Below are 25,851 nucleotides of genomic sequence, written 5' to 3'. Positions count from 1 at the left end.
TAAACAGCAATAATATAAATTCATTACAGAAAATACTAAAGTGAATTAGCAAGATTTTAGTTTATAAATAAAAAAAAATTATGTAAAAATGAAAGAAAATGCATTTGTCTTTGAACTTCCAGGTAGCCAAGCTGAGTTGGCTGGGGTCCAACAACTGTCAAATCAGGAGGGGGTGTGTTTGTTGCCCTCTTTGGATCATGTAAATTTCTCTCTCTCTCTCTCTCTCTCTCTCTCTCTCTTACTGAGATGAGAGAATTTCTATGGTACATGTGTATGTTTATTAATATTTTGCATAATAATAATAGTAATATAACTAATTTCAAAATTCATATGTGACAGTATTTTAAAGAGGTACAATAATCTATCCATTTCACGCTTTTAAATAAGGATAACCCTCTCTCTCTCTCTCTCTCTCTCTCTCTCTCTCATCTCTCCCCTCTCCTCTCATCTCTCTCTCTCTCCACACGAGATACTTAGTATGTCCTAGTGGTAACTCTCGCCCTCTGTTTGGGCTGGAAGTGTATGTTTAAGTATATCTTTAAGGACATTACTACATTTTACGGTAAAATAACAATATACAGTAGTTTGCAAATAATATTAAGTTTAATGAGATTAAACAGTAACAATAACATTATCTCTCTCTCTCTCCATTATTATTCTCTCTGTCTCAGAAATAATTCATAATTTCATTCTTGATGGTCAGATATATGATGTTGCCATTCATTGGTCTCTCTCTTCTCTCTCTCTCTCTCTCTCTCTCTCTCTCTCTCTCTCTCTCTCTCTCTGTGTTATTTGCTGTAGGTATATATTTTTAATGGTAAAATGTTTAAGATGACTTTGAAATGATATTAATAATATAACCTCAAAGATTAATGCAGTAGGAGGTTAGTAATTTTAGGTATACGTATTTGAAGTAGGATGTCATTAAAGGTATACATTTAGTATCTGAACTTTCAAGATAGGCAGTTATAAGCATTTTTAGTGGTGGTTTTAAAATTTGCGGGGGTGTCTGGTACACATCCCCCGCGAATACAGGGGGAACACTGTATATATGTATATATATACATATATTATATATATATATATATATCTATATATATATATATATATATATATATATATATATTTAGTATATATTTATACTATAAGCAGCACCCCAGACCAGGCAAACTGAGGTTGGCCAATTTAAAAAATAAAAAAAATCAATGGAAAGAGAAAGATATGCAAATGTACATGGTGTAAGAAAAATTTTTTATTTTTAAATTCTCCCTTCCGTCCATAAGAAGTTGAAAATTACTATTTACAACCCCTTGTGGGCCCTCTTTTACAAGACAATCTTAAATTTTATCAAGTTATACAAGTCTTTTCTGAGTACGTATATTTGTTGTAAAATATTTAAGTTAATAAGTAACTTTACAGAGATCGAAGCTGCAGTAACTCTCTTGGATTATACATGTTTTTTCTAATATTTCTTTACAAAATTACAATTACAACTGATATGCTAGCATTAAAGATAAGAACTAAAACAAACAGCAACCCTTGGGTAATTTATAAGCAAATATATAAAAACACACCATGTGAGAGAGATAGGCACTACATACCCCATTGAAGTCAAGTACACAACTGTATCATGAGATGCCAAGAATCAGTGAGCTGAGCCAGTATATAGAAGTTGCCATTAGTAAATTTATGGGCTATTGAAGTAATGCAACCTCTTTCAGCAAGATTTCTCAAAATTGATGGCGAGTAATATTGATACTAAGTGGTAATTCATCCACCACTCAAAATCCGTTGTTACTCCTATGAGGGTATCCATCCATTTTGGGTTAATTAACGACAGCAGAACTACAGAAATTAAGCATTACCTTACTTAAATGGTTATGAGCTACTCTACCACTTCTAGAAAGCATGAAGCTAATTAATGATATAACATCTCCAACTCTCCCCCTTGTGTAGAAAAAACTCCACCTAGCCAACATGAAAACTGACAGGCAATCTGTACCAAGATCATAAAAAATAAAATACTTCATTGCAGCCTATGATGCTCTAGTCACACCGCAATTTGTAATAATTCCTAATTCTGTATAAATTTACATAGCAATTAACTTAACCAGTGCCACCACAATTAAACAAATGGCATCTTAACCCATAAAAAAGTGCATTTTGCCATAAGACTGTTAGTGTGGATGAGGTGACTTGGCGTAAATGTCATTTTATAATATAATTCTAAACCTAGTCCCCCTTACTCTCAATTCTTATTTAATTTACCTACCAAGATTGCTTACAAGCCAATTTTGGCAAATGTTTAGGCAAATTCCCTCATCTAACCAAACAAATAATGGTAACTTTCCAATAGCCTCAAGGTGACAAGGGGCGTGGAAGTAGCCTTTAGTTTTACCCATTCTTTCCTTGTGGTTAGAGCCAAATATCAGTATCACTAGCCTAATCCCGATATTGTCTATACTGAACAAAACTAAAGACAGCAATTTTGGGAATTTTTAATAAATTTTTAACCAACTACGTTAATTGATAAGCATTATGTAAAGCTCACCAGCTCCCTTAATAATAGATTAGTTTCATTCAACTCCTCAAAAAAAAAAAAAATTAGATGCTCTTTGTACCTTGTTTACTCAAGGATTTTGACAGAATTATAGTATAACTAGCCTTCAATAATCAACCTGAAATTTTGCTGCTTATCAAGCATTTCCAATTATTTTTTGGCGATCAACTGTAATTAACCTCAGAACTTCATCCAACAAGGTAAGAGATCCTTGGGAATGTGGAGTTTTGGGTGGGGTAGGCCACAGGGAGAGAGAACTTCTGTGTTATTGTATGTTGGCCATCTGGAATGCTATCATGCATTTGCAGTGCTATAGGAGAACTTAAGGTAAGAAAATCGGAGTGGCTAATTGAGGAAAATCAGGGTAAAGGGAGGGACACAGTCAAACAGATACATATCTAGCCAATTACGGTACAGTATGAACTCCAAATTGAGGAAGACTCTCTTAAGCATCCACACTAAAGGTAAACGGTAGTTTGTGGAAAAGTGGGGATAGGGAGGGATCAACATTGATCTCACCGGGGGTAGGTTTCCTTTACAGGCCCCCTTTCCTTTCCTTAGCTGATCCCTTCTTGAATTCTTGAACAGACGCCTTATATTCGTGGAACCATTCCAGGGTGGCCATCATAACATGTCTGCTCTCTCTCCCTGTTTTACCCTACCCAAAGCCCCACATTCCCAAAGGGTCCCCAAAATAATATTTGACTGCCAATGAACTGCACCACCTCGTCATTAGAAACACTCAAAGTAGGTATAAGAAAACTCAATTTCCAGGGTAAAAGGCCATGGGTAGTTATTCAATAGAATTATCAGGATCTTTGTTAAGGAAAATGGACTAGTTTTCCATTTGTAATACTCTCACTGGAATTATCTCGAAGAACACAAACTGATTTTTTGTTCGAAAGTACATTAATAGAGTAAAGAACCAAATTGCGACCAGTTCACTCTAAAAAGACCACTTTTTTCACTTGATATCTAATTGGTGAAACAATAATAGTACATATAATTAAATATTTAAGCATAATATTCTAAAGATGAAGTTTCATCAACAAAATGAAATATATGAAACTGCCATGTGAACTAAAATAAGCATGTGAAGTCTTTGTAAAATGTGTGTTCAAGGCAGTTTTTAAATCAAATGTAGCATCTCTTCGAATTGCGACCAGTTCATCACTCCAATGGCAGCCATGTCCTTCCCAGCCTTCCCAACAATCATTTGAACAATATTTGTGTAGATATGTAATGTTTATTGATATTACTCAAGATTGTAGTTGTAATCAGCACAATAAAACATTTTGTTGCCTATACTAGTGAAAGTCATGAGGAGTTGGTGGTGAGAGGAACAGCTCGAGACTTCTACTCTCCTTTCGAAGTAAGTATTTTCTTCAAAGTTAGAAATCAAGGCCATATTGTAAGATTAAACAGATGGTAATGAAAAGTGTGACCAAACGCAGTGCACACTATCCCCAACTACCCCCATGACGCTTTCAAAATTTTTGCTTACAACTAAAAATGTTTCGAAGATTGACACCATCTCGATGTTTGCCAAGTCGCTTGTGTCAACAAACTTCCCATTTCCTGTGCTAAATCCACACACCACTCGTACCCATAGACGCTGGGGCACTTTCATCACAACAATCGTATACAGCAACTTCCAACCACTACTTATCCAAGGGAACTACGATTTTTAGTAGAAGAAGAAGAAGCGTGCACTAGATAATTATTTAAATAAAAAGTTAAATGGCAGTATAAGGTCTTGAATTGCATGAAATTTTTTACATATTCATGATTATTAATTTGAAAATATCGTTGTTGAAAAAGTAAGTAGATTCCTGACTCAAATATCAACAGTTTTGCCTGAGTTCTTCGCGCTCTTCAATTGTTTATCAGTGTTACCAATTGGTATGTGTTTACCCTCCAAACTGGGTATAAGACTTACACAAAACTGGAGAAAGAAGTGAAATTAGCCTATCTATTTGTAGTATATATACATATTACAGCAATTTTATCATTACTGCATTACTATGACAACTAGAATTCATGGAAACAGTTTGTAAATGCATCGGCATATGTGTGAAGCTCCACTAGATTGGCAACGATGAGTCATTTTTACCGTCGTCTGCTCGTAAGTACTTCAGAAATACCTGTAATTTTTGGGGGTTAATGAAGAAACAAAGTAAAGTTAAACTAAATAATGAGTAAAGTAAACAATTACGGGAATAAAGCGTGTACTCGTGTGCTGCCCGTAACTGTGTTTGTGGAGTGAGCGCTTAGGAACCAGAAACCACAGCGTGGTTCAAGTGCAACTTGGAGCGAATTAAGACCAAAATGTGTATAATTACAATCAAATAAGCACTGTGGAGTTTCAGTTGCGAAGGCAGTAAGGATAAAACCACTGATTACAAGGTAAAAATGAATTTCAGTTCAAACCATGACCCCGGGAATAAAAAGCTTCATACTTTCACTAATATAGGCAACAAAATATTGTTTTATTTTGCTGATTACAACTGCAATCTTGAGTAAGATCAATAAACGTTACATACATACGCTAACATTGTTCAAATGAGTGCTGGGAAGGCTGGGAAAGATGGTGGATTGTCTGTGGTTATGAACGGCAAGTCACGAGGTCGCCGCCATATTGGATTTCAAAACTGCCTTGAAAATATATTTAATGAAGAGCTCACGTGCTTATTTTAGTTCATATGGTGCTTTCATATATCACATTATGTTGACAAAACTTCAATCTTTTGAATGGTATGCTTAAGGATATAATTGTATTCTTGTTTCACCAATTAAATATCAAGTGAATTAGGCCGAGCCACACGATGTTTACCCTAACATCATTATATTAAACAAAACTTACATTATGTAATATACATTACACTGTATATAATATACCTGTATTAATAAAAACAAAAACGGTAAAACGCAAAAATTACATCGTAGCTAATATTCACAGCCAACCTTTGAAATTTGTCTCAGGAACCTGTTATTTTTTCAACACAGAATATTTTCAAATTAATTATCATGAATATGTAATAAATTTATGCAATTTATAACCTTATTCTGGTGTTTGAACTAATTATTCAAATAATCATCTAGCATACTCCTCGTCTTCTTCTTCAAAGAAATTCGCTAGGTTTCCTTGGCTGCAAATTTGAATGGCATCATTGTTTTAACATTGTTGTAAAGAAAGTGTACCAGTGTCTATGGGTGCAAATGGTTTGTGGAATTAGCACAAGAAATGGGAAGTTTGTTTACACAAGTGACTCTGCAAACATAGAGATGGCATCAATCTTCTATATGTAAGGTGTTTTTCAAGTAAAAATTTCGAAAGCGTCATGAGGTAAGTTAGCACTGCTCATGGCTAGACTTTAATTTTCTTTTTAATTGGAAATTATGGCATACTTTGTGACTTGGGAGAAAATACTTAGTTTGAGAGGAAAAGTAGAGGTCTCGAGGTGTTGCTTCAATGGTCGCTGGCTTTTGACTGACACTTATCCTTGGTTACAGGACTTGTTACAGTACTTTTTCGGGTAAGTGGCCGCTAGGTGGTCATTCGGTCCTTTACTCTAGGCTAAGAATCCCGAAACGGCTTGCATAAAGATATTCTCTCTCTCTCTCTCTCACTCCAATGGCCACAGTCTAACTTTATATTGCGAATAAACTTAAGAATAGCTAACTAAATCAATATAACATTCATTTCTCGCCACATAGGCTTGCCTAAATGAACTGCCTAGACTAGGGCAAATTTCTCCATTGTTATCCTACCTAGCCAATGTTCTTTAAATTTGTGACAATGTGGCAAACCTCTAGTTCCGTTTCACTAAACCAATTATTTTTTGTAATACGTACTGTTTATACATTGCATTTGAAATATTTGTTAATAGGACCCATGGCTGGATCACGTAGCCTAGCCTGGAACAAAACATGCCTAGCCTACGTGTCTACCATGCGATACCTAACCTAGCGGTTCTCGTTCATCAGCGCAGTATAGGGCCACACTTAGGTTACATATATGCGAGACCTAGATTCAATAAAGATTACTAGTCTTACAAAAATTTAAAACGATACTACCTACCTAGCCTAGGTATTGAATCGGAAAAATCATCGGCCACAACCATCAAAAAACCTAAACCAAATTTTGGGCGAGAAATTAAATCCCCCACTTAAATTTTTACCGGTGACAATACACGTGAGGTTGCTAGGTAATATCCGAATTCGTCCAGACCTTAATTCAAATTAAATACTTACAAGAAAATGAGAAAATGGGGTTACCTTCCCGTTGACACCGGAGATTTTGACACTTGTGTTGTTATGACGTGGATTCCGAAGATTTTTAACACACAATGGCTATACATCTTTTAGTTAATTCGGTAAAAGCTAACAGTATAATAATCTTATATATGAAAAACAAAAATAAATATGAGTAAAATGTTTATTTAAGCTATTAAAAATAATAAAACTAAAAAAATGTGAAATTATTACTATGTAATATGAGCTATACAACTTACGAAAGTAGGAGGGATTTTACTCATGTCATACGTTACGTCTTGTAAAAAATCAGCCCTTCTGGTCAACATAACAACCCCTCCCATCGTACTGTTAACCATAAACCACCGATAACGTTAGTAAAAAAAAAAATATCACAATCTCTGCTAAATTCAATACAGAGACAAATTATTTTAAAAAGATATATAGAAACAAGATTTATTATGCAAAGTATGAGAAAATTAGGCAAAATTTCAGTAGCACCAACCAGACAAGGGCACGTAAGCCACCACAAACACCTCAAAAATGGTAGTCCAGGATGACTCAAGTATACGAAAAAGCGTCAAACTACACCGTCTTGAGGTGCATGCCCCTGAAAGTGGTCATCTCTATGTATACCTGAGAAACAGGAAAGACCCATGGAACCCTCCCCCATCGACAACTCAAACATGTAGGAGGTATCAGTACGCCCGTCTTAGTATAGATGAGTAAAGATGACTTTTATTGCAGTCATCAGCATGCACAATTGTTATACAAATATTTACTCTATATATTCCTTTTCCCGAGTAAGTTGTGGCTCCACTGTTGCGTCTCTCCTTTTATATATATATATATATATATATATATATATATATACACACACACACACACACACACACACACACACACATATATATATATATATATATAATATATATATAATATATATATATAAATATATTACATACATACATATACATACATACATACATAGTTAGTTAGTTAATTAATTGACAAAAAATACAATACGTTATGTAATAACATAGAGTACATTATTTTAGTTACAAATATCATTGAGAACAAAACATAGTTTTACACACATACATATGTACACACACCATATATATATTTTGTCCAAAACAAAACATTAAACCTATAAATAATAGGTGAACACTTCACTGATATAATCCCAGTACATCATGAATATACCTACATAAATCAGCAACTAAATCAGGCTCCACATCCATCAAATTAGCCACACTTGCAAAGTTCAACCTATTAAATCTTGTACGGCAACCGCCAGATAAGGGACAAGAAATAAGTACATGACTTTCTGATTGTACACTACTATTATCACAGTGGCAAGTTCTTGCATAGGTCGGGATTCTGCTCCATCTACCTGTCTCCACCTTCAGATTATGAGACATCAGACGCAAGCGTGTGAATGACACTCGGCAGAAATCTGGGACATACTGGGTAGTAGAATAAACCATATGTACACTCAGGGAAGGGTTTAACTCAGATACATATATACATATGCATATAACTTCTTTCTCACCGTTATCCTTACATTAAGGGTTCGGTTGCTTGATGCGCCTTAAAACACCAAGCATGGCTTATTGTTTGGTGGGCCTCGCCTTTGACTAAAAAGTCCACCTGCAAGGCAGCAGTTTCCACGGTTATTGGCGGTTAGTCTAGTCTTTTACTACAAAGTAAGACTACAGGGCAGCAGTTTCCACAGTTATTGGCGTTAGCTTTTCTAGTGCTACTACGAGTAAGACTACAGGGCAGCAGTTTCCACAGTTATTGGCGGTAGGCCTAGCATTTTACTATAAAGGACGACTGCAAGACAGGAGCAGTCCTTTTAGTTGCCTTTTACGACACGCAGTACCTACGGTGGTAGTATCTTACACCCCTACCACAGGGCATTTATATATATATATATATATATATATATATATATATAATATATATATATATACATATACATACATATATATATATATATATATATATATATATATATATACTATACATACATACATATATATATATATATATATATATACATATATATGATATATATATATATATATATATATATATATAGAATATATATATGATGAACACTCTCATATGTGCGCGCACACTGCACTGTGCACTGCTATGTAGTGCTCCCTGGATATCAAGGCCCCTTCCTATCCAATACCTCCTTCACCCCATCTGTCCTACCCTTTCTAGGTCTTCTTGATTTATATCCTCTGAACACTTCCTATTGTTCTCCAGTCTTTCTGCATCTCCATCGTTGCACTTACCCAAAACTTTTATCACATCCATATATCTCAACATTAATCACCCTTCCAAGTCTTCTTACACAACATATACAATGCACACAGTTCATCTCAGTAATTTTAATATTTTTGCTTTACTTTGTATTCAATATTCAAACTACATTTCCATAAAGCAGAGTTGGCTCAACAATACGTTCATGCATTAACCCCTTAGTTTCCACAGACAATCCTAATCTTTGTGTAGCCGTGTACGCGCCCAGCTGCCTTTCTTGCTTCATCTTTTATGTAAGTCAGTGCTCCCGTATCTTACAATCACCCATTTCTAAGTGCACATACCAGTCATCTACACCATTCTTCAACTATCCATACAAACATACGTTGACGTTGCTCCATCTTCCGGGTATCCATTTGCCACCATAACCATATTCTTGCTCATATTTACTCTTGGACAGTCTTTTACTACTTTCTGCAGGATCTCTTCGCTATCTCAAATCATTGCTGCGTCATTTGATTCTGCAAAAATCTACTAATCCACGCCTCGTTTTCTTTTGCTAACGTATGCTAACAGCTTCAGTAGGCTCTCCTTTCTTCAGATGTCAACTCTGGTAGGTATTTTAAAATCCAAAAAGAGTAGTCAATATATTTTCCCCCGGTTAATTCATCTGTTTTGTAAGTTCACTGCTGCTTCTCGAGAATAAACCATAATAAGGGGACCAATGTTTCAGTACATGACTCGCTTTTGCAAGTAAATCTATAAATTGTAGTAACGAATCATTGTTGTTGTGGTCTGGATCTACAGTAAAGAACTCCTTCATTAAAACAAAGGAGGACATAGGACACGGGAACACCCAAGATAGCAGAGAATTTCAGAATTAGGTTGTTAAGGGTATCATTGCTAAAACTTAGTATGTTTACCATACCGACTGCTACTAGTGTTTTAGGATTTCAAAAGATGGGGGCGTCTATTGTTTCCTATTCCTTTACGTGCAAATATTTATTTGACTGGATTTAGTCGTTCATGACGTTTAATCAAACACAATTCAGAGAACGGCGATTCCACAGCAGGTGTCAGTTCCCTCTATGGGCAGATGCTGTTCATGTGCTCATTTATGATAGGAATATTTTCATGCGATCGGCTTCCAACAATAAAGTGACGCGCGTTAAAGGTCTACGAAATTTCGACTTTCACAGAATGGTTGAATTTCAGCTATCATGCCGTCAGATGACCACCAAATCAACCAATCAATCAATCAACTACCCAACGCATTGACTTTTACAAACACGCACACATACATTAGTGTATTAATATAATATATAATTATATATATATATATATATATATATATATATATGTATATATAGATATATATTATATATATTATATATATATATATTATATATATATGTGTGTGTGTGTATCTATCTATCTATCTATCTATCTATCTATCTATCTATATATATATATATATATATATATATATATATATATGTATATATACGTCATATATACAGAGCGCGCGTGAAGCTACCGGTTGTTCGTATGGCTGGTTATTAAACAGCTGGATGCAAAGCTGTTTGTGCGCTAATTGAAGTGACACTCCCCTAAACACGTTCATGATACCCAACGTTTTTACCCTTATTATCCTTTACAAAAATCAAAAGAAATAAAAGCAAAATACCTCACATCAATGTATGAAAAGCTAATTTATGAAGAAATGATCAGTAATGTGTAATTGATACTTCATGTGATATTTGTTCTAAGAACCTAACAGCGCCGTTGATGAAGCAGTAGGTACACTGCTGTACAATACTTTTTCCTCCAAGGAAGGAGCGTGAATTAAAGCTCCTTGGAACAATGCCTGGGATTAGTATTGCTTAAATCATCACTGACTGAAAATTCTGTTGTGCTCCTTTTTTATCTATATCGTCTGTACAAGAACAGGATTTACATTTTATGATCGCAAACAAAGAACATTTATTTCAGGTAAGTAGGAGTGTCTCTTATTATTATTATTATTATTATTATTATTATTATTATTATTATTATTATTATTATTATTATTATTATTATTATTATTATTATTATTATATATTATTAATATTATTTCGTTATAATATTTGCATTACGAATTTAATTTTTATTTCTAGTTTAGTTTGATTAAAGGCTGTTTATGAAAACAATTCTGTGCTGGCACAAGGCCGTCTAAACGTGACAACAGGAACAAAAGTTAGAGGCAGAGTAATTTGGAGAGGATAATACTATTTCTATGCCCTCAAAGGCTTTCGTAATAAAGTTTTAGATTTTATTCCAGCCAACTAATCCTCCTTGATTACTAAGAGGATTTATTTCAGTAATATCGGTCCATACAGAGTTTGGGCAAGCCTTCGTTAGCAAAATTCTACTCGGTTCTAATACCGATAGCATTCCTGCCTTCATTATTAACCGTGGTTCTTACTGGGCACACATTCATGGAAGACCGAAATCTGGCTGTTTTCCTACGAAAGAGAGATAGAGAGAGAGGCTCAGTGAGCATAGATTTTATTACCTCAATGCGCAATAATTGAATTATGCTCAAGCCACAAAATAAGCAATTTACCACATCGATGATGATGATGATGATGATGATGATGATGAGAGAGAGAGAGAGAGAGAGAGAGATAGAGAGAGAGAGGCTCAGTGATCATAGAATTTATTCACCCTGTGAGCAATCACTGAATTATTCAGAGGAAAATTATATATATATATATATATATATATATATATATAATTGATAAATATATATATATATATATATATATATATATATATATATATATATATATATATATATATATACTATATATATATATATAATTGAATAGTCCGATGATGATGCCGAGAGAGAGAGAGAGAGAGAGAGAGAGAGAGAGAGAGAGAGAGAGAGAGGAGAGATGGAAAACTATTCCATCTGCGATTCCCTGACATCAAAGCAGAAACCAAATCGAAAATCGTTTGTCAAATCAAAGATCCAATATAATGACGTTCGGATCTATGAAGTTCATAGATGAAGAGCACTCGGAGCTTAACTATGATCACGAGGAAATTTCGTATTTGAGGTCACTAAGTCTTTTTTTTTTTTTCCAGAATCATATTATTATGCAAATAATTGTAAATTCCAGCTTCTTTTGTCCAATGAGAAGAAATGGTCGTGACTTCAGTGCCGTAATGGGAGTTAGAGGAACATTTTTTTAATTTGATCGTTGAATTTTTAATAATGTATTACGGAGATTCGTCATTGACGGGAATGAAACCTCAGGCTAGTGTTCTTAGTTGACCGGTGATTATCTTATATAGGTTACAGGCAGATAGCTAAACCAGGCATTTCGCGAACTGCCTGAAATTTCAGGCAGATAGCGAAATGCACTTAATGACTTTTGATCCCCCCAGTGCTTGTACTAAAACACGGCGAAACAGTGACCCACCTAACACTGTTTTGCTGTGCTTAGTACTAGCCCCTGGGGAATCAAAAGCCCCACGAGTGCATTTCGCTAGCTGCCTGAAATTTCAGACAGTTTGCGAAATGCCTGGTTTCGCTATCTGCCTGTAACATACACACGGGATACATGATTGGGGGCTAGAAGACCTCTATTTGCTTATGCAGATAACACTACTCTCATTGCATCGATCCCATCTTCTGACTGTAGGCCTCTGGTTGTTCATTTCTTTTTAGCCTATTTTTAGCTAATATTTCATCATGGTGCAAATTGCGGGGAATGAAGCTGAACTAAACTTCAACTACACGTAACTCATTTGAAATTCTGAGAGCCATTCTCAACTTCAAACCCAATTTTCAGAAACATGGGTCAGTTTCCCTCTCGATTGAAGACAACAATGCGTAAATTGCTCATTCTTTATTTTTGCCGTGTCTCGGATATTGCTCCCAGTATGGTCTTCAGCAACTGACTCGCTTCTTGAATTATTCGGTAAAAGCTTGATATCCATTAAATTTTTTTATTGCAGATCTTAGCCTTCATCTCTGATACTGTCGATCACGTCCTCACTGCGTGTGCTTCTTAAAATTCTTTTTCAATTACGATAGTTTTACTTTCAGATCTTCCCAGGCTATCATATACTGCGTAGTACCAAATATGGAATTAACCCTAAAAATTTTATAATTTTCTTGTGTGAATGCTTTGTACCACACAGTTTTCTAGAAGTTTTGTCGCTGATGTCACAGAATTATGTAATGATTTTCTTGATCATATCGATGAATCATCGGTACTTCAGAATTTGGGTGAAACTGCATCTCTGCTGAGCAGGCTTCTCACTTCATAAATTGAGTGTATTTCCTTTTGATTTTCTTTTAATTCTAATCTCATCTATTATTTATTTCGTTCCATTGTAACGCCGATATATAATTCATGTATGAACAACAATTGTACCCATAGATATCCATGTATATATACACGGATACAACCAATTATTGCATTCACTTGACAATTCTTAGCTGTACAGTCTTCTAGTAAGTAATTTACAATTCCTTATCGCAGCCGGGTATTCAACACCACCATATTTGAGTTGCCGCTAAATGCCTCTCACAGCATTTTGAGTAATCTAATATAGCTCCCTTGTATATCACTTCATCCTTTTTCTCTCTGGTCAAGTTGGGATTTACAATTTGCAGTTTTTGTGCCAGTTAGAGAAAACCATTAAGTCGATGAGGTTGATGCAAAAACTGTACTTTTCAATAAATTATTTGAAGAAAATAAGGAAAGCAGAATGTAATACTTTGAACTGCTACGGAAACAGTACAAATGTAAAAGATTACCCGGAAAATAATGAAATTAATAACTGGTAACATCATTCGTAAGCTTCATCATAAATTACAAAAGCTATGATATTCTCTTGCTGCAGGAGAATTCGTATTTTACATGTTGATTTCCCAAATTGGTTTGGATTGTTAAAAAGCAGCCTTCGACTGTACTACTTGGAGATAATCACACGTACTAACTGAGACTAAACAGCTGCATTCCTTGCAACCAATTCTAATTGAATCTCTGACGATGTTGCGCTCGAAAGCTTTAGCCATCAAGATAACTGTAGGAAAGATTACTGTTTATGTCTAGTTACTTAGCTTGCAACATGGCAAGCTCACAGCTGCGGGAACCGAAAGTGTAGAAAATAGCAGAATAACGTGTAACTACAACGTCGATGATAAAGGAACAAACACAACGGAGTTAATAAAAAGGAAAAATGCCATGCCCAGGAATGAGTCATACCTGCGTGAGTGTTTGCGTTGTCAGGTGGTCCGATCATCTCGGTCTAAAGCAATTCCGGAATCCTAACAGGGCTTCATTTGCATATCAGTCTTTCTCGTTACTTACAGAAATAAAAAAACGATACTGTCCCTCAAGGTGAGAATTAAAAAGAAATAAAACCGTTCATAATATCCCAATTCCAAGGTTTACATTGGTTCACGTCTGGTTATTAAATAACTACTCTGATACATCGGTGCAATATTCTGGGTCACGGTTTAACCACCGTTAAAGCTTGCTGCACACACTAGTGATAAACTGTCTCTATCCTATTCACGTTGTGTGTGTGTGTGTGTGTGTGTGTGTGTGTGTGTATGCGCACCTCCGGATGCGGTTTTCACACTCAATTCAACTTCAGATGTGGAACAACGTCAGGCGGTACCATTTTGCAGGAGGGTGGGTGGCTTTTGGGTTTTTTTCTTTTTTTTTCGTCCCCGAGCGCCGAAATGTCTAAATCACACGGTCGGCACTCTTCAGGAAATCACTCGAGTTTGTTCTCTTGATCAGTCGTTCGGAAGATCTAAAGATCAATTTGATCTTTAATTGATTTACGACACAGTGTAGTAATCAATGCGTCTTACGTAATGCTTAAAGGGAGACGTGAACGATTCTTGTGATCATTATTACCTTCTCCAACGGGGAACGTGTGCTTTTTGTTCGGTTTCTTTATTCGTCTGTTTGTAAGGAGAAAGCAGAAGTACTGTAAAAGTTATATTTGGATTTTCCGTAAATTTCACAAAAGAGAGGCAACACGTACTGAAGCTTTGAAAAAGGAGAATTGTCGATCTGGATAAGGGAACATTTAAGGCTAATGATTATTATTTATCGATTCTGATTTGCTATTAGATTTGATTTTTCCTCTCAAGCTCTTTTAGGAGGAAGTTTGACTTAAATCTAAGAAGAAAAATCTTTTAAAAATGATGTCAATTCTAGATGTATTGCTTGCTCTCCAGATTTTATAGAGAGAATAAATAAGCTAAAATAACCATTTCTATAAGGTCCCACAAAAGAGTTAAATGTTTCAGCTAATGAGTCTGGATAAACAATCGGGTATATATATATAGATATATATAGATATCTATATATATATAATATATATATACCAGGAGTTTGGGGAAAAAACTGTTCGTTTGCATGCAGGCCCATCATTTCTGATCAATTAAGAAGTCATCTATCATTCAAAGAGAAAAGAGCATTGTCTTGTGCGGGTGAGAGACGAGTATTTCTTGCTGTCTTTAGTGATTGACAAATATTTCTGTTTATAATCTCATTTATATTTAAATGAAACAGACAACGAGAAAGAGAAAAAACTGGGTACCTAGAGGAAAATTATATCTTTGTTATAGTGTAGTTCCCGGAACAAATAATTGGCTTTCGAAAAATATATTTTTGAGGTTCATAAAGCTCATAACCAGTTATTTTGAGTCCTGTATAGCTGCCACACCCTCCGGCTCGCAATACCCTTCATCAAATCTCTTATGTTAATGTATGGGATTCGTAGCCTTGATTACCTCTAAGTCCTGAGGTAAGCCCCGTCCACACGGTCGAACTTTGTCCGACAGACTTTGTTCGACTTGAAGTCAGAAGCGGGAAGAGTCAGAACCTTATCCGCAGTTTCTCCGCTTCTGACGTCACATCGAACAAAGTCTGTCGGGCAAAGTTCGACCGTGTGGACGGGGCTTAACCCCAACAGACTCGTTCAGCTACTGAAATAATTGTTTTTTTTCCCCACTTTTCAGGTTACGTTTAGCCACGACCCACTTCTTCAGAGGGTCCTGTGTTTAGGTTTGGTTGAAATTTGCATACAGAATTATGTGTCTTCAACAATTTAGTTAGTTTGTAAGTGTTTATCGTTGATTATCTTAATGAGTCCTGGAGTTAAAGCTTTTGACATGCTTAAGTGTTAGTCTGCGCTCTTAACTAATCATATTGCTTCTTTGTTTTTTGAACAAGGAAAATCACTTTGTCATTCCACTGTATTTATATTATTGGCGAAGTGCAAAGATAAGCCAAAAGTGAAGCACTCCACAGAAAAACAATTCAGACAAGCTATATTCCACAGGCTCTACCCATCCGTGTACAAGCGATATCAGAAGCGATTTATAGAGACTTAGAGAAAAAAGTATAAACTTTTGGGAGATAATTGAATACGACTGTAATGAAATATTTGAGTGCGAAAAGACACGAGATTAAAGAAATGTATAATTTCTTCAAAATAAAATGGATAAGGAAGATTTCATGATAACATGACATAGCTTCTATTAAAGGTCTGAAACATTTTCTATATTGTCACAACCGAAAAATGCATAAATAATGATAAAGCAAGAAAACGGAAAAATATACGTACGCACATTTTTGACGAAGATAATATACATACACACACACGCGCGCACACACACACACATATATATATATACACATATATATATATATATACATATATATATATATATATATATATATATGTGTGTGTGTGTGTGTGTGTGTGTGTGTGTGTGTATTCGGTTAATGTATCAATAGTATCACTGATATTTTTCTCAGAACACAAAACTAAAGCAACTTTACATCATCCAGTACATCGAGTTTATTTAGCTTCCATTGACGAATGTTATTGATATGATGAATATGTCCCATGTATACCAGACTTTAGGCCCCTAAGATTGCATGTATTTTGATTCACAAAATATTGCAGAATAGTGATCTACTTAGCGGTCATTACCTAGAAAAGACCCAAGAAGAAATGAGGGTGGAAATATTGTCATGGTAATGAACTGTGGAATGGAATGGAGTACAGAGTTTAGGCCAAAGGCCCAGCACTGGAACCTAAGAGGTAATTCAGGGAAGGAAAGGAATATGAGAGTAGGTAAGTCTGAAAGGTGTAACAGGAGGAAAATCTCTCAGTTAAGGCGCTGTCACACTAGCGAAATTTCCGTTGACTTTTGAATTTGACGTCGACTTTTCACGTTTTGATCACGACTTTCTGGTGTCGTCGCCACGAATTTTGAAAACGGTACCGATCGAATTCAACCCATCGCTACCGTCGACTTTATTGTTTGTTTATATCTCGGAGAGCACGCATTTCAAGTCATCAGATGCAAGATGGAGTTATTGGTACAGTGGACAAGATTGGCAGAACAGTTTTTGGTCAAAGATATGGGGGAGAGACGATGCTTATGGGACCATAAGCATGATAGTTTTATGAAAAAGGGTCTTAAATATGAAAAAAAAAAAATTACCAAGAGATCACCATGCGACTCAGGACAAACTTTCCTGAACTTGCTGATCTTTATACCGATAAGCATGCTATATCGTGAATATCAGATTGTTATATAGCCTAGGTCTGCTCTCATTGCTTTTTTTTTTTGCATTAGCAAATAATATAAACAAAAATCTTAAAAATTTTTGCAGTGTTTCTTTAGCTTAATTTCTAGTACAGTCTGACTGCGGTTGTGTAACAAGGTTAGGAATAGTCTATCTAGGCTAGTCCTAGCTTATTTTTAAAAATGAAACTTTTCACGTCTTGTTAACCGGGACCGACCCCAAAGACTTTTTTTTTTTAATTCTATGCAGCATCATTAAACACATGCAAGCACGACCCACTAGTTGCTTTGTGTCATAAAGCATAGTTGTTTTATCATTCCGGGAAGTCACAGCTCAGATGGTTTGTTACAGTTTTGACGACGACAACCACGGTAGGAAGAAGAACGTGTGTGACAAAAAGAGTACGGAATGACGTCGACTTCTTTGGAAAGTCGACGAGAAACTCAGAAAAAGTCGACGGAAATTTCGCTAGTGTGACAGCGCCTTTACACCGTGAAATAATTGCTAGGAGAGGGTAGATAGCAAGATGGAAGAGAGGTAATATGGATGGAGTTACAGTAAAGGGATGAAAGTGGTTGCAGCTAAAGTGTACCCCCTGAGGTGCACTGATGGTACTACCCACCTTCTTGTGGGTCATGAACTGTGATTGGTTCTAGGATAAGGAGACTACCATTAAAGAAAATTGTCGAGGAATGAGTCAATGAAAATCCACTATTATTATTATTATTATTACTAGCAAACTTACCCATCTATGATGGGTGATAAAATACGGGTGCAGAAGTGAAAAATTTATATGTACTCTTTGTTCAGCAATATTAAGATAAGGGCGATTACATGAATAGTCTCTCTCTCTCTCGTAATGTAATTCAAGGGACGATCACTGAACGGAGAGAAATTCTTATTCATTGTTGTTTCCCCTCTTTTAATGATATTCTCTCTCTCTCTCTCTCTCTCTCTCTCTTAAAGTAAGTGAAGGGACGATCAATGAACGTAAAGAAGTTCGTATTCATTATTGTTTACCCTCTTTTAATGATTCTCTCTCTCTCTCTCTCAATGTAAGTCAAGTAACGAAGACGGTGATGGGATTATCGGATTACATAGCTCTCAAATCACAAATGATCTCCTCTCTCTTTCTCTCTCTCATTTTTCGATAGCAAGATAAAATGATAAAATTGTAGTGCATTAATGTCGTTAAATGGCTCTCTCTCTCTCTTGTCGGTGACTTTCATTTAACGGAACAGGGATCTTGATTGGTTCGTTTCTTTGTCAATTACTTTGCATGGTGATACGAATGATAAAGTATCTTTCTTTTCATTTTGTTACTGCAAAGACGCAACTTGTATGTCAGTGGGTTATGGCTACTGATAAATGCTCTTATGATCCTGTGTCTTCCAAAAAAGGAGTAGAAAGTAGGAACTTGTCAGTTTCCTTTTTATTATTTCCATTGGCAGGATCGAAATTCCGAATCAACATTACCGGGCAGTACTTCTTCAATGTTATTTTGTGCACTGGCAGTCCCGATGGATTCAAGTTATTCAAAAAATCTTGCGGATATTGATGATAATTTTCATCTTCTATTGTGTCCGAGTTGAAATATTCACGACTTTCTCCGGGGAAGTTGTACAGAAATTATGTATGAAAAATCGTAAGGTAGCTAAATCTACGGGAATAACCAGTCTCGTTTCACGACCAGAAACAGCTCCGTTTCAGGGAATTCCTTCTCACCCCCACCCCCTACAAACCATCTTAGGGGTCCCCACCATAACCCTGACAAGTTTCATGCCCATCTGACCAGCCGTTTGGCCGTGATTGAATGACAGACAGACAGACAGACAGACATTACGCCCATTATAGTATGATTATTATTATTATAGTTATAATTATTATTATTATTATTATTATTTGCAGAATACATGGAGTTACACTTCGGGCCTGAAAATGAAGACCCAGCTACAGTTCATGATGTTGCCAACAATTTCTTCAGATCAACCACCATTCACGGTTACGGAAGGATTTATAGGTGGGATAATAAGTGAATTCTTTTCTGCCTCTTATCAAAGAGCTTCGTTTTAGTCTATTACAAACACACATGCACACACACATTCAATATATATATATAAAGCATATTTATTCTAATTTTCTTGTTGGCATCTTCAAGTCTTTTACCGCCAAATTCTTGGATCAACAGAGAAAAAGTGTGGATTTTAAAAAATAGTTTCATTGCGGGAATTCAGAAAAATGTCACTATTTGCTGGTTTTGCAGTGGATTAAAATCCGAATTTCTTGTTATGCATATGTTTTCTAACCGCCTACTTTGTTTATAAACAAGGTCATAAGATACATCCGGTCACAGGTATCCTTTTGGATGTTTACTAAAAGCGTAACCTTCCTCCACCCCACCCCACCCCCTCATACACTTGCCAATTTAATGACCGCACTTGCACAGATTACAATGAAAAGTGTTGAATGTGGCCGAAGAAAATGTTTTTGTCCGGTAATACTGAGTCATATCACAGTCAGACAACTGTTCCGTGTTCACTTGTTTGAATAAGACGGTGAACACCACGTAAACGAAAGAGCCTCAGTGGCGTGGTTGGTTTGGTGTTTGCTTCTCACCTCGGTGGTCGCGGGTTCGATTCTCGGCCATTCCATTGAGGAGTGAGAGATGTGTATTTCTGGTGATAGAAGTTCACTCTCGACGTGGTTCGGAAGTCACGTAAAGCCGTTGGTCCCGTTGCTGAATAACCACTGGTTCCATGCAACGTAAAAACACCATACAAACAAACAAACCACGTAAACGAATAACTGACATCATTTTGACACTGGAGACGGATTTCAGCACGAGCAATACCAAGACGTCCTTGAACAGTAAGCAAGCACCAGTCCATTACATGCCCCAAACCCTAACCCACTTCCTAGTTGTAAGAATTAACTCCAATACCTATATCTTAGCTCAAATTTCTCTTCTTCCTACAGGCAGCGGAGTTGGCACCGCCGACTCCTTTGGTCATGTTTGTGCATCGGGCTAACTATTTGGGCACTGTACCACATCTTGGTTATCATAGCCGATTATTATCATTATCCCACGAAAATTAATCGAGAGGTAAGGTGCCTGGCCATTACTTGAATATTCTTTATTATTTTTTTTTTCACGACCTGTTCTTCAGGCGTTAACTACTTCGCTTCATCTTAGCACAAAATCAGCAGAATTATCATTGACTTAGAGAAAGTGCACACAATTGTTGAGGTTTAGGAAAGCTTTCATTACAAATCAGTAATTTCTCTAATTTCGTAATTGTCTTCATATGTCTGCAACATATCATGCAAAAGAAATGACGCCAATATTCCACCTTTTCCTTTTCTAAAAATACAAAAAAGGCGTTGATAAAGGAAATGTTTCATCACTGGGAAAAATGTCTTAGGCTGGACGAGTTGATAGCTGTTGCTGTCTAGTTTTTAGAAGAAAAACAAAAACAATGACCTGCTAGGACGTTTACATTTCTGGACGTAAAATGGAATTAAAATATTAGTTCATGCTCAGGTAACCGATTTAAACTTGACAAAAAAAAAATGGCTTGATGAGTTAGACTGACCACTCCGCTATGATCCTGCAGAATTCTTATGTTAGAAAAGGAAAATTGGACTCACAACAATGATTTTGTAAAATGCGCACAAAACAGTGACTCCACGAGACATTTAGGTGGCAGGATTTACAGATGACTTAATAAAATGACTCGATGATATGTTTAGGAACAATACTAAGGAACAACAGCAATTCTGTAGGTGACTTGTTAAAAGCTGACAAAAACAATGACTCGAAGTTATTCAGATGACAGAAAGGAAACTGAGGCAGAATTGAATGTCTTGATATGGTGGAATAAAACATCAACAAAATAAGACAAAACACAAAGGACTAGTCTTTGGTGACTAGAAATAAGGGGGAGCACCTGAAAACAGGCGAGAGAATTAACCGAAAGGTTACCAGTACCTCATGCAATTAGTGAACAAGAACACCAAACATTCAGAGCCATATTGAAACGTTAATTTTGAGTTATACTGTCGTTTTCACCCTCAGGAAAAAGAGAAGAAAGTAGAGGAGTTCCCTGCTATAACGGTGTGCAATTTAAATCCTTTGGGAAGTCCTTCAAGCCTAGTGAATCATCCTATATGGGGATCCTTCAAGGATATGGATGACAGGGCTTCAGTGCCAGGTGAGTAAACAGATCATAGCCACAGCTGGAGTTCTTATTGCTCCTAGAAGGTAATACTTTACAAAAGGACAACTTACTAGTATTTCTGAAATGTTATTTCTCTTGCAGAGAGTCTCAACTTCTCTTAATTCATGAACAAAGTTATGTAAAAGCGGAGTATTCCAAGTTTCTCTACAGTACCTGTTATTCATCGGGGGCTTAGAATGTCTTACAAAAAAGGAAATATCTGATATTGCAGCGCACATTCTGTCTCTTTTCTAAATGTAATTAGTGAATGTACAAAATGTAGAACATTTCTGCTACAACAGGTGGATGAAGTCAGAAGCATTTTACGTGCAATCAAACCTCACTCTCAGTTTTTGCTTTATAGTCTGCGATGAATTCAAAGAGACCAAACCAAGCTCCCAAGCCGGAACAGCAGCCATGTTATCCATGAAGCCAAGAGACTCGAAAAAGTCTCATGCCCTCGAGATGAGGAAAAACTGGCTAGCTTCTTTAGACGAGAACAAAGACACCGCCATGGAGAAGGGATCCAGACACTTGATACCGACGCTGTTCTTGACTGGCAACCTTCCAGTAAGAAGCCAGTATGAGGTATTTTGGTCATTCATGTTTAAAAATATCTTAATATTTGTTTTGTAAAAGGATGCTCCCTTGATCCAAAGTTAGGAATATTCCGTAAAACAGCGTCATGGCATTTGCAGTTCAAACTGGTCTACATTGTTGAAAACAAAATATCAATCATGCTTATATACCATTAATAAATGTTGATCAAGTGAGACTCTCTTTCTTGGTTTGCGTTTTGACTTATTACCATTACTTAATGATAAAAGTTAGATATAATCTGGACTGTACAAAGGAGTTTTTCAATTAATCACTGAATGAGTTACTGAACTTCCAAATGGTAGTTATAAGTTCTGAATGTTTTTGCAATTTCACATCATTCTTTATTCTTTCAACAGATCAATGGATCCACATCAAGGAGGAAGCGAAACAATGGCACAGGTAGGGACGACCCTATAACTTACTCTAAAGTTACTTGAATTGCACATCCCTGAATTTCATATTGTTCAGCTAAACGACAAACATTTAGATAAGAAATTCTACGGAAATGAATGGTACGTGGAGGTAGGTAATGTCTGCAACTAACTTTCATGAGGGTGAGGGTAATGTCTATATAGATTTTGTTCCTTACAGAGCCTACTGATCCCGGAACAAAGGCAAAGATGGTCGAAAATCCTTCCTGCTTTGACATAGTGACCGGCACTTGGACGTGTTGTGAGTGTTTGTCCTTTGTTTTTCTCCTCTCTTTTATAGGGAGGTCATAGTCGTTTGAATGTGCTAAGTATTACCCTTTATTTTAATTCATCCTCAAGATTGTTTTTATCACGACTGAATTCTATAGTTATCATTAACTTTTTCTCGTGAACTGAAGAATCTCCTCGGCCAGAGCACATATCGCAGTTTCCCGAGGTTGAAGGCTTAATCATAGTTTAATTATTTATTCGTGTTGAATGTCCCTTTTTTCAGTTAAATGCAAGGACGGAACAAATATCTCTATAGAGCTGAGATGTGATGGCCGCGAGCATTGCCCTTCAGGGGAAGATGAGAGAAACTGCAGTAAGTAACGTAATGATAATTTTCCCAAAAGTTGGAATATTTTACATTGCCTTAAATGCTTTATATTTCACAAATAACCTGATGGGAGGCTGGTTACATTGCTAGTTAAATCAAAACAACGTCAACTATTGTATTTTGTTGAGAGAAACACTGCTTTCAATAAGAAAAGTCTATTAGAGTAAATGAATAACTTAGAGATTACCTCATACATATTAGTTAAGAGTCCTGTTCTTAAAGGTTACAAATGAAGATATGAAATGCAATACTATAAGTCACATTGAAGCAAGGTGTGTTGTATACATATATCAGTGTAATCGAGTGGGCAACAAGCTTACTTTTTTTCACATTTTCCTTAGCCAAATGCGCAGAGTGGGCCTTCCTCTGCGATTCTGGGGAATGTATCCATAGCGATAATGAATGTGACTCCAACGCTGATTGTCCAGGAGCCGAAGATGAAACTACATGCTGTGAGTTATTCGGAAATGCCATTTTTATTTTGATGGAACAAGCTTAATGAGTTTTGGGATTTTGTTCAATGATGACTATAGCACAGACTGGAAGAATGGTCAGCCATCTTCCCTGAGACAAGGTAATATAATACATGTCTCACCTTAAAGATATGAAATATGTGTGCGTACGTGTATTCATTTGTTCAGTGGAAAGTACACAAAAGTGTCACCTACATTTCATGTACTGAATGTGATCTCAGTAAGAGACTTGTAGAATTTGGAAGCAAAATGGTTCGGTGAAGAATAATAAGAAAGGGAAAACTTTAAAACGACTAAAATTTGTGTCTGATACAACAACCAAAACTTTTTACTATTTCTGTTTTGTAGCAATCCTATTGTGCAATGCAGTCAAATTTTGTTTTTTACTCTGGCAGATCACCGAAGAATTCGCAATTCCGAATACATTTTCAACCTTGAGAAAAATCGGAAATTGATCCTCTAAACTATTTACTTCTCCTCTCAAAGATATTAGCCACTGCAAGTATGGAGACAAGGAATATTATAATTAATGATGATGCATTTAAGGGAGGACATTTAAGGGAGCAATTATGACATTCAGATTTAATCTTGATCCTGTAACAATGGAATTGCTTCGTTTCAAATAAATCATCTCACTTGAATTTGATAATGAATGCATTATCTGTTTTCTATAAGAAGGAGGAGGCTTATTTTGCGAAAAAGTGTGCTCAGGATGTTTTAATGATAACTGGATCATATCTATCAATTCAGAATTGATTAGTTAACTCTTCCGTAAACAGTACAGCGAGTAATGGAATAAATTACGCAGGAAAAACCGAGAAAAAACAATTAAATCTATATTAGTTCATTCATCTTGTTATTATAGTCGTTTTATCATATTATTCTCTTGAGTTATAAGAATTTCTTTCTCGTTATACTGTATGTTATTTATCAGCAGCATTTTTTTTTAGCTGTATGTAATAAAATCCTTTCACTAAACGTAATGGTGGGTAATTCTAGGACACGGAATGATGCGCAAGGGAATAAAGTTTATCAGAGGCAGTTCATGAACTCCATAATATAAGGAAACAGTGAATTTAGGCATCACATGTATCTTTTGCAGACCTTATCACATGTTCACTATATTTACCAAAATTTCGTTTCTCAATTAATATACCATTTGCTGATTTCAAATGTATAAACATGCTGTTATAATTCCATATCTATTTTGTATATCATAGTTTTACTTTACAAAATTCAAGTGGCAAAAGTCCTCTACGTTACAAATCACTGTTAATGGTCTAACCGTGATCTGTATATCCCGCCTTCCACACGGCGTATTAAGTGTCGATTTTTATGCCTTACTTTACACATCAACTTCACATTTTCTCTTATATTCACCCGTCACATTTTTTGACAGTTGTATGCAACGACGGTTCTCTGATTCGTCCTTACTGGACGTGCAATGGAGTGGCTGACTGCCCGGATGGAGAAGATGAAATCATTTGCTGTGAGTAATGAATAAGTTCTTACGCCACACGTTAATAGGTATTGCAAAGCATATTCAGCTGGGCACATTTGTTACTTGTTGACGGCTTATCCAGGTCCCGCGCCACTTTCATAATAGCGCTTGCAGGACCCCCATAATCAATTTAACAGTTTATCCATCAGGTGTATTAACCACGCTGCAAATTCCACATTCACTGTCTGATCTTCTATATCATAGCATCGATTAAACAAAAGGGTTTTAAGTTTCTTTTTGAAAGACTTCAAATCCTCAATCTGCCTCAGCTCAAGAGGAGGCTTGTTGTATAATCTAGGGGCTGCACATTTAA

At 36.0% G+C, this 25,851-nt stretch overlaps 2 protein-coding genes across 5 annotated transcripts in view; one reads left to right on the top strand and one right to left on the bottom strand.

The window, feature by feature from the left end:
* The window catches only part of LOC135220762 (coatomer subunit alpha-like), a 51,873-nt gene extending 44,899 nt beyond the window's left edge, over positions 1-6,974 (bottom strand). For 2 of the 4 annotated variants that reach the window (XM_064258213.1, XM_064258215.1), the window contains exon 1: positions 6,839-6,974. The gene's annotated coding sequence lies outside the window, so the exon portion shown is untranslated. Of the gene's footprint in view, positions 1-6,814 lie in introns of all 4 variants that reach the window. The other 2 variants (XM_064258212.1, XM_064258214.1) reach the window with 1 other exon arrangement.
* A 3,946-nt stretch (positions 6,975-10,920) lies between these two features.
* LOC135221243 (uncharacterized) overlaps positions 10,921-25,851 on the top strand; it is a 49,103-nt gene continuing 34,172 nt past the window's right edge. The window contains exons 1-10 of the mRNA XM_064259058.1: positions 10,921-11,086; positions 19,627-19,738; positions 20,695-20,821; positions 21,794-21,929; positions 22,300-22,523; positions 22,892-22,934; positions 23,127-23,207; positions 23,460-23,549; positions 23,906-24,016; positions 25,437-25,526. Coding sequence (XP_064115128.1) covers positions 19,632-19,738; positions 20,695-20,821; positions 21,794-21,929; positions 22,300-22,523; positions 22,892-22,934; positions 23,127-23,207; positions 23,460-23,549; positions 23,906-24,016; positions 25,437-25,526 — 1,009 coding nt within the window. The 5' untranslated portion in view covers positions 10,921-11,086; positions 19,627-19,631. The remainder of the gene's footprint in view (positions 11,087-19,626; positions 19,739-20,694; positions 20,822-21,793; positions 21,930-22,299; positions 22,524-22,891; positions 22,935-23,126; positions 23,208-23,459; positions 23,550-23,905; positions 24,017-25,436; positions 25,527-25,851) is intronic.

Source organism: Macrobrachium nipponense, chromosome 2, assembly GCF_015104395.2.
Source record: "Macrobrachium nipponense isolate FS-2020 chromosome 2, ASM1510439v2, whole genome shotgun sequence".
NCBI lineage: Eukaryota > Metazoa > Arthropoda > Malacostraca > Decapoda > Palaemonidae > Macrobrachium > Macrobrachium nipponense.
The sequence above is the reverse complement of the archived record's forward strand: the minus strand, read 5'-3'. Positions and strand labels throughout refer to the sequence as shown.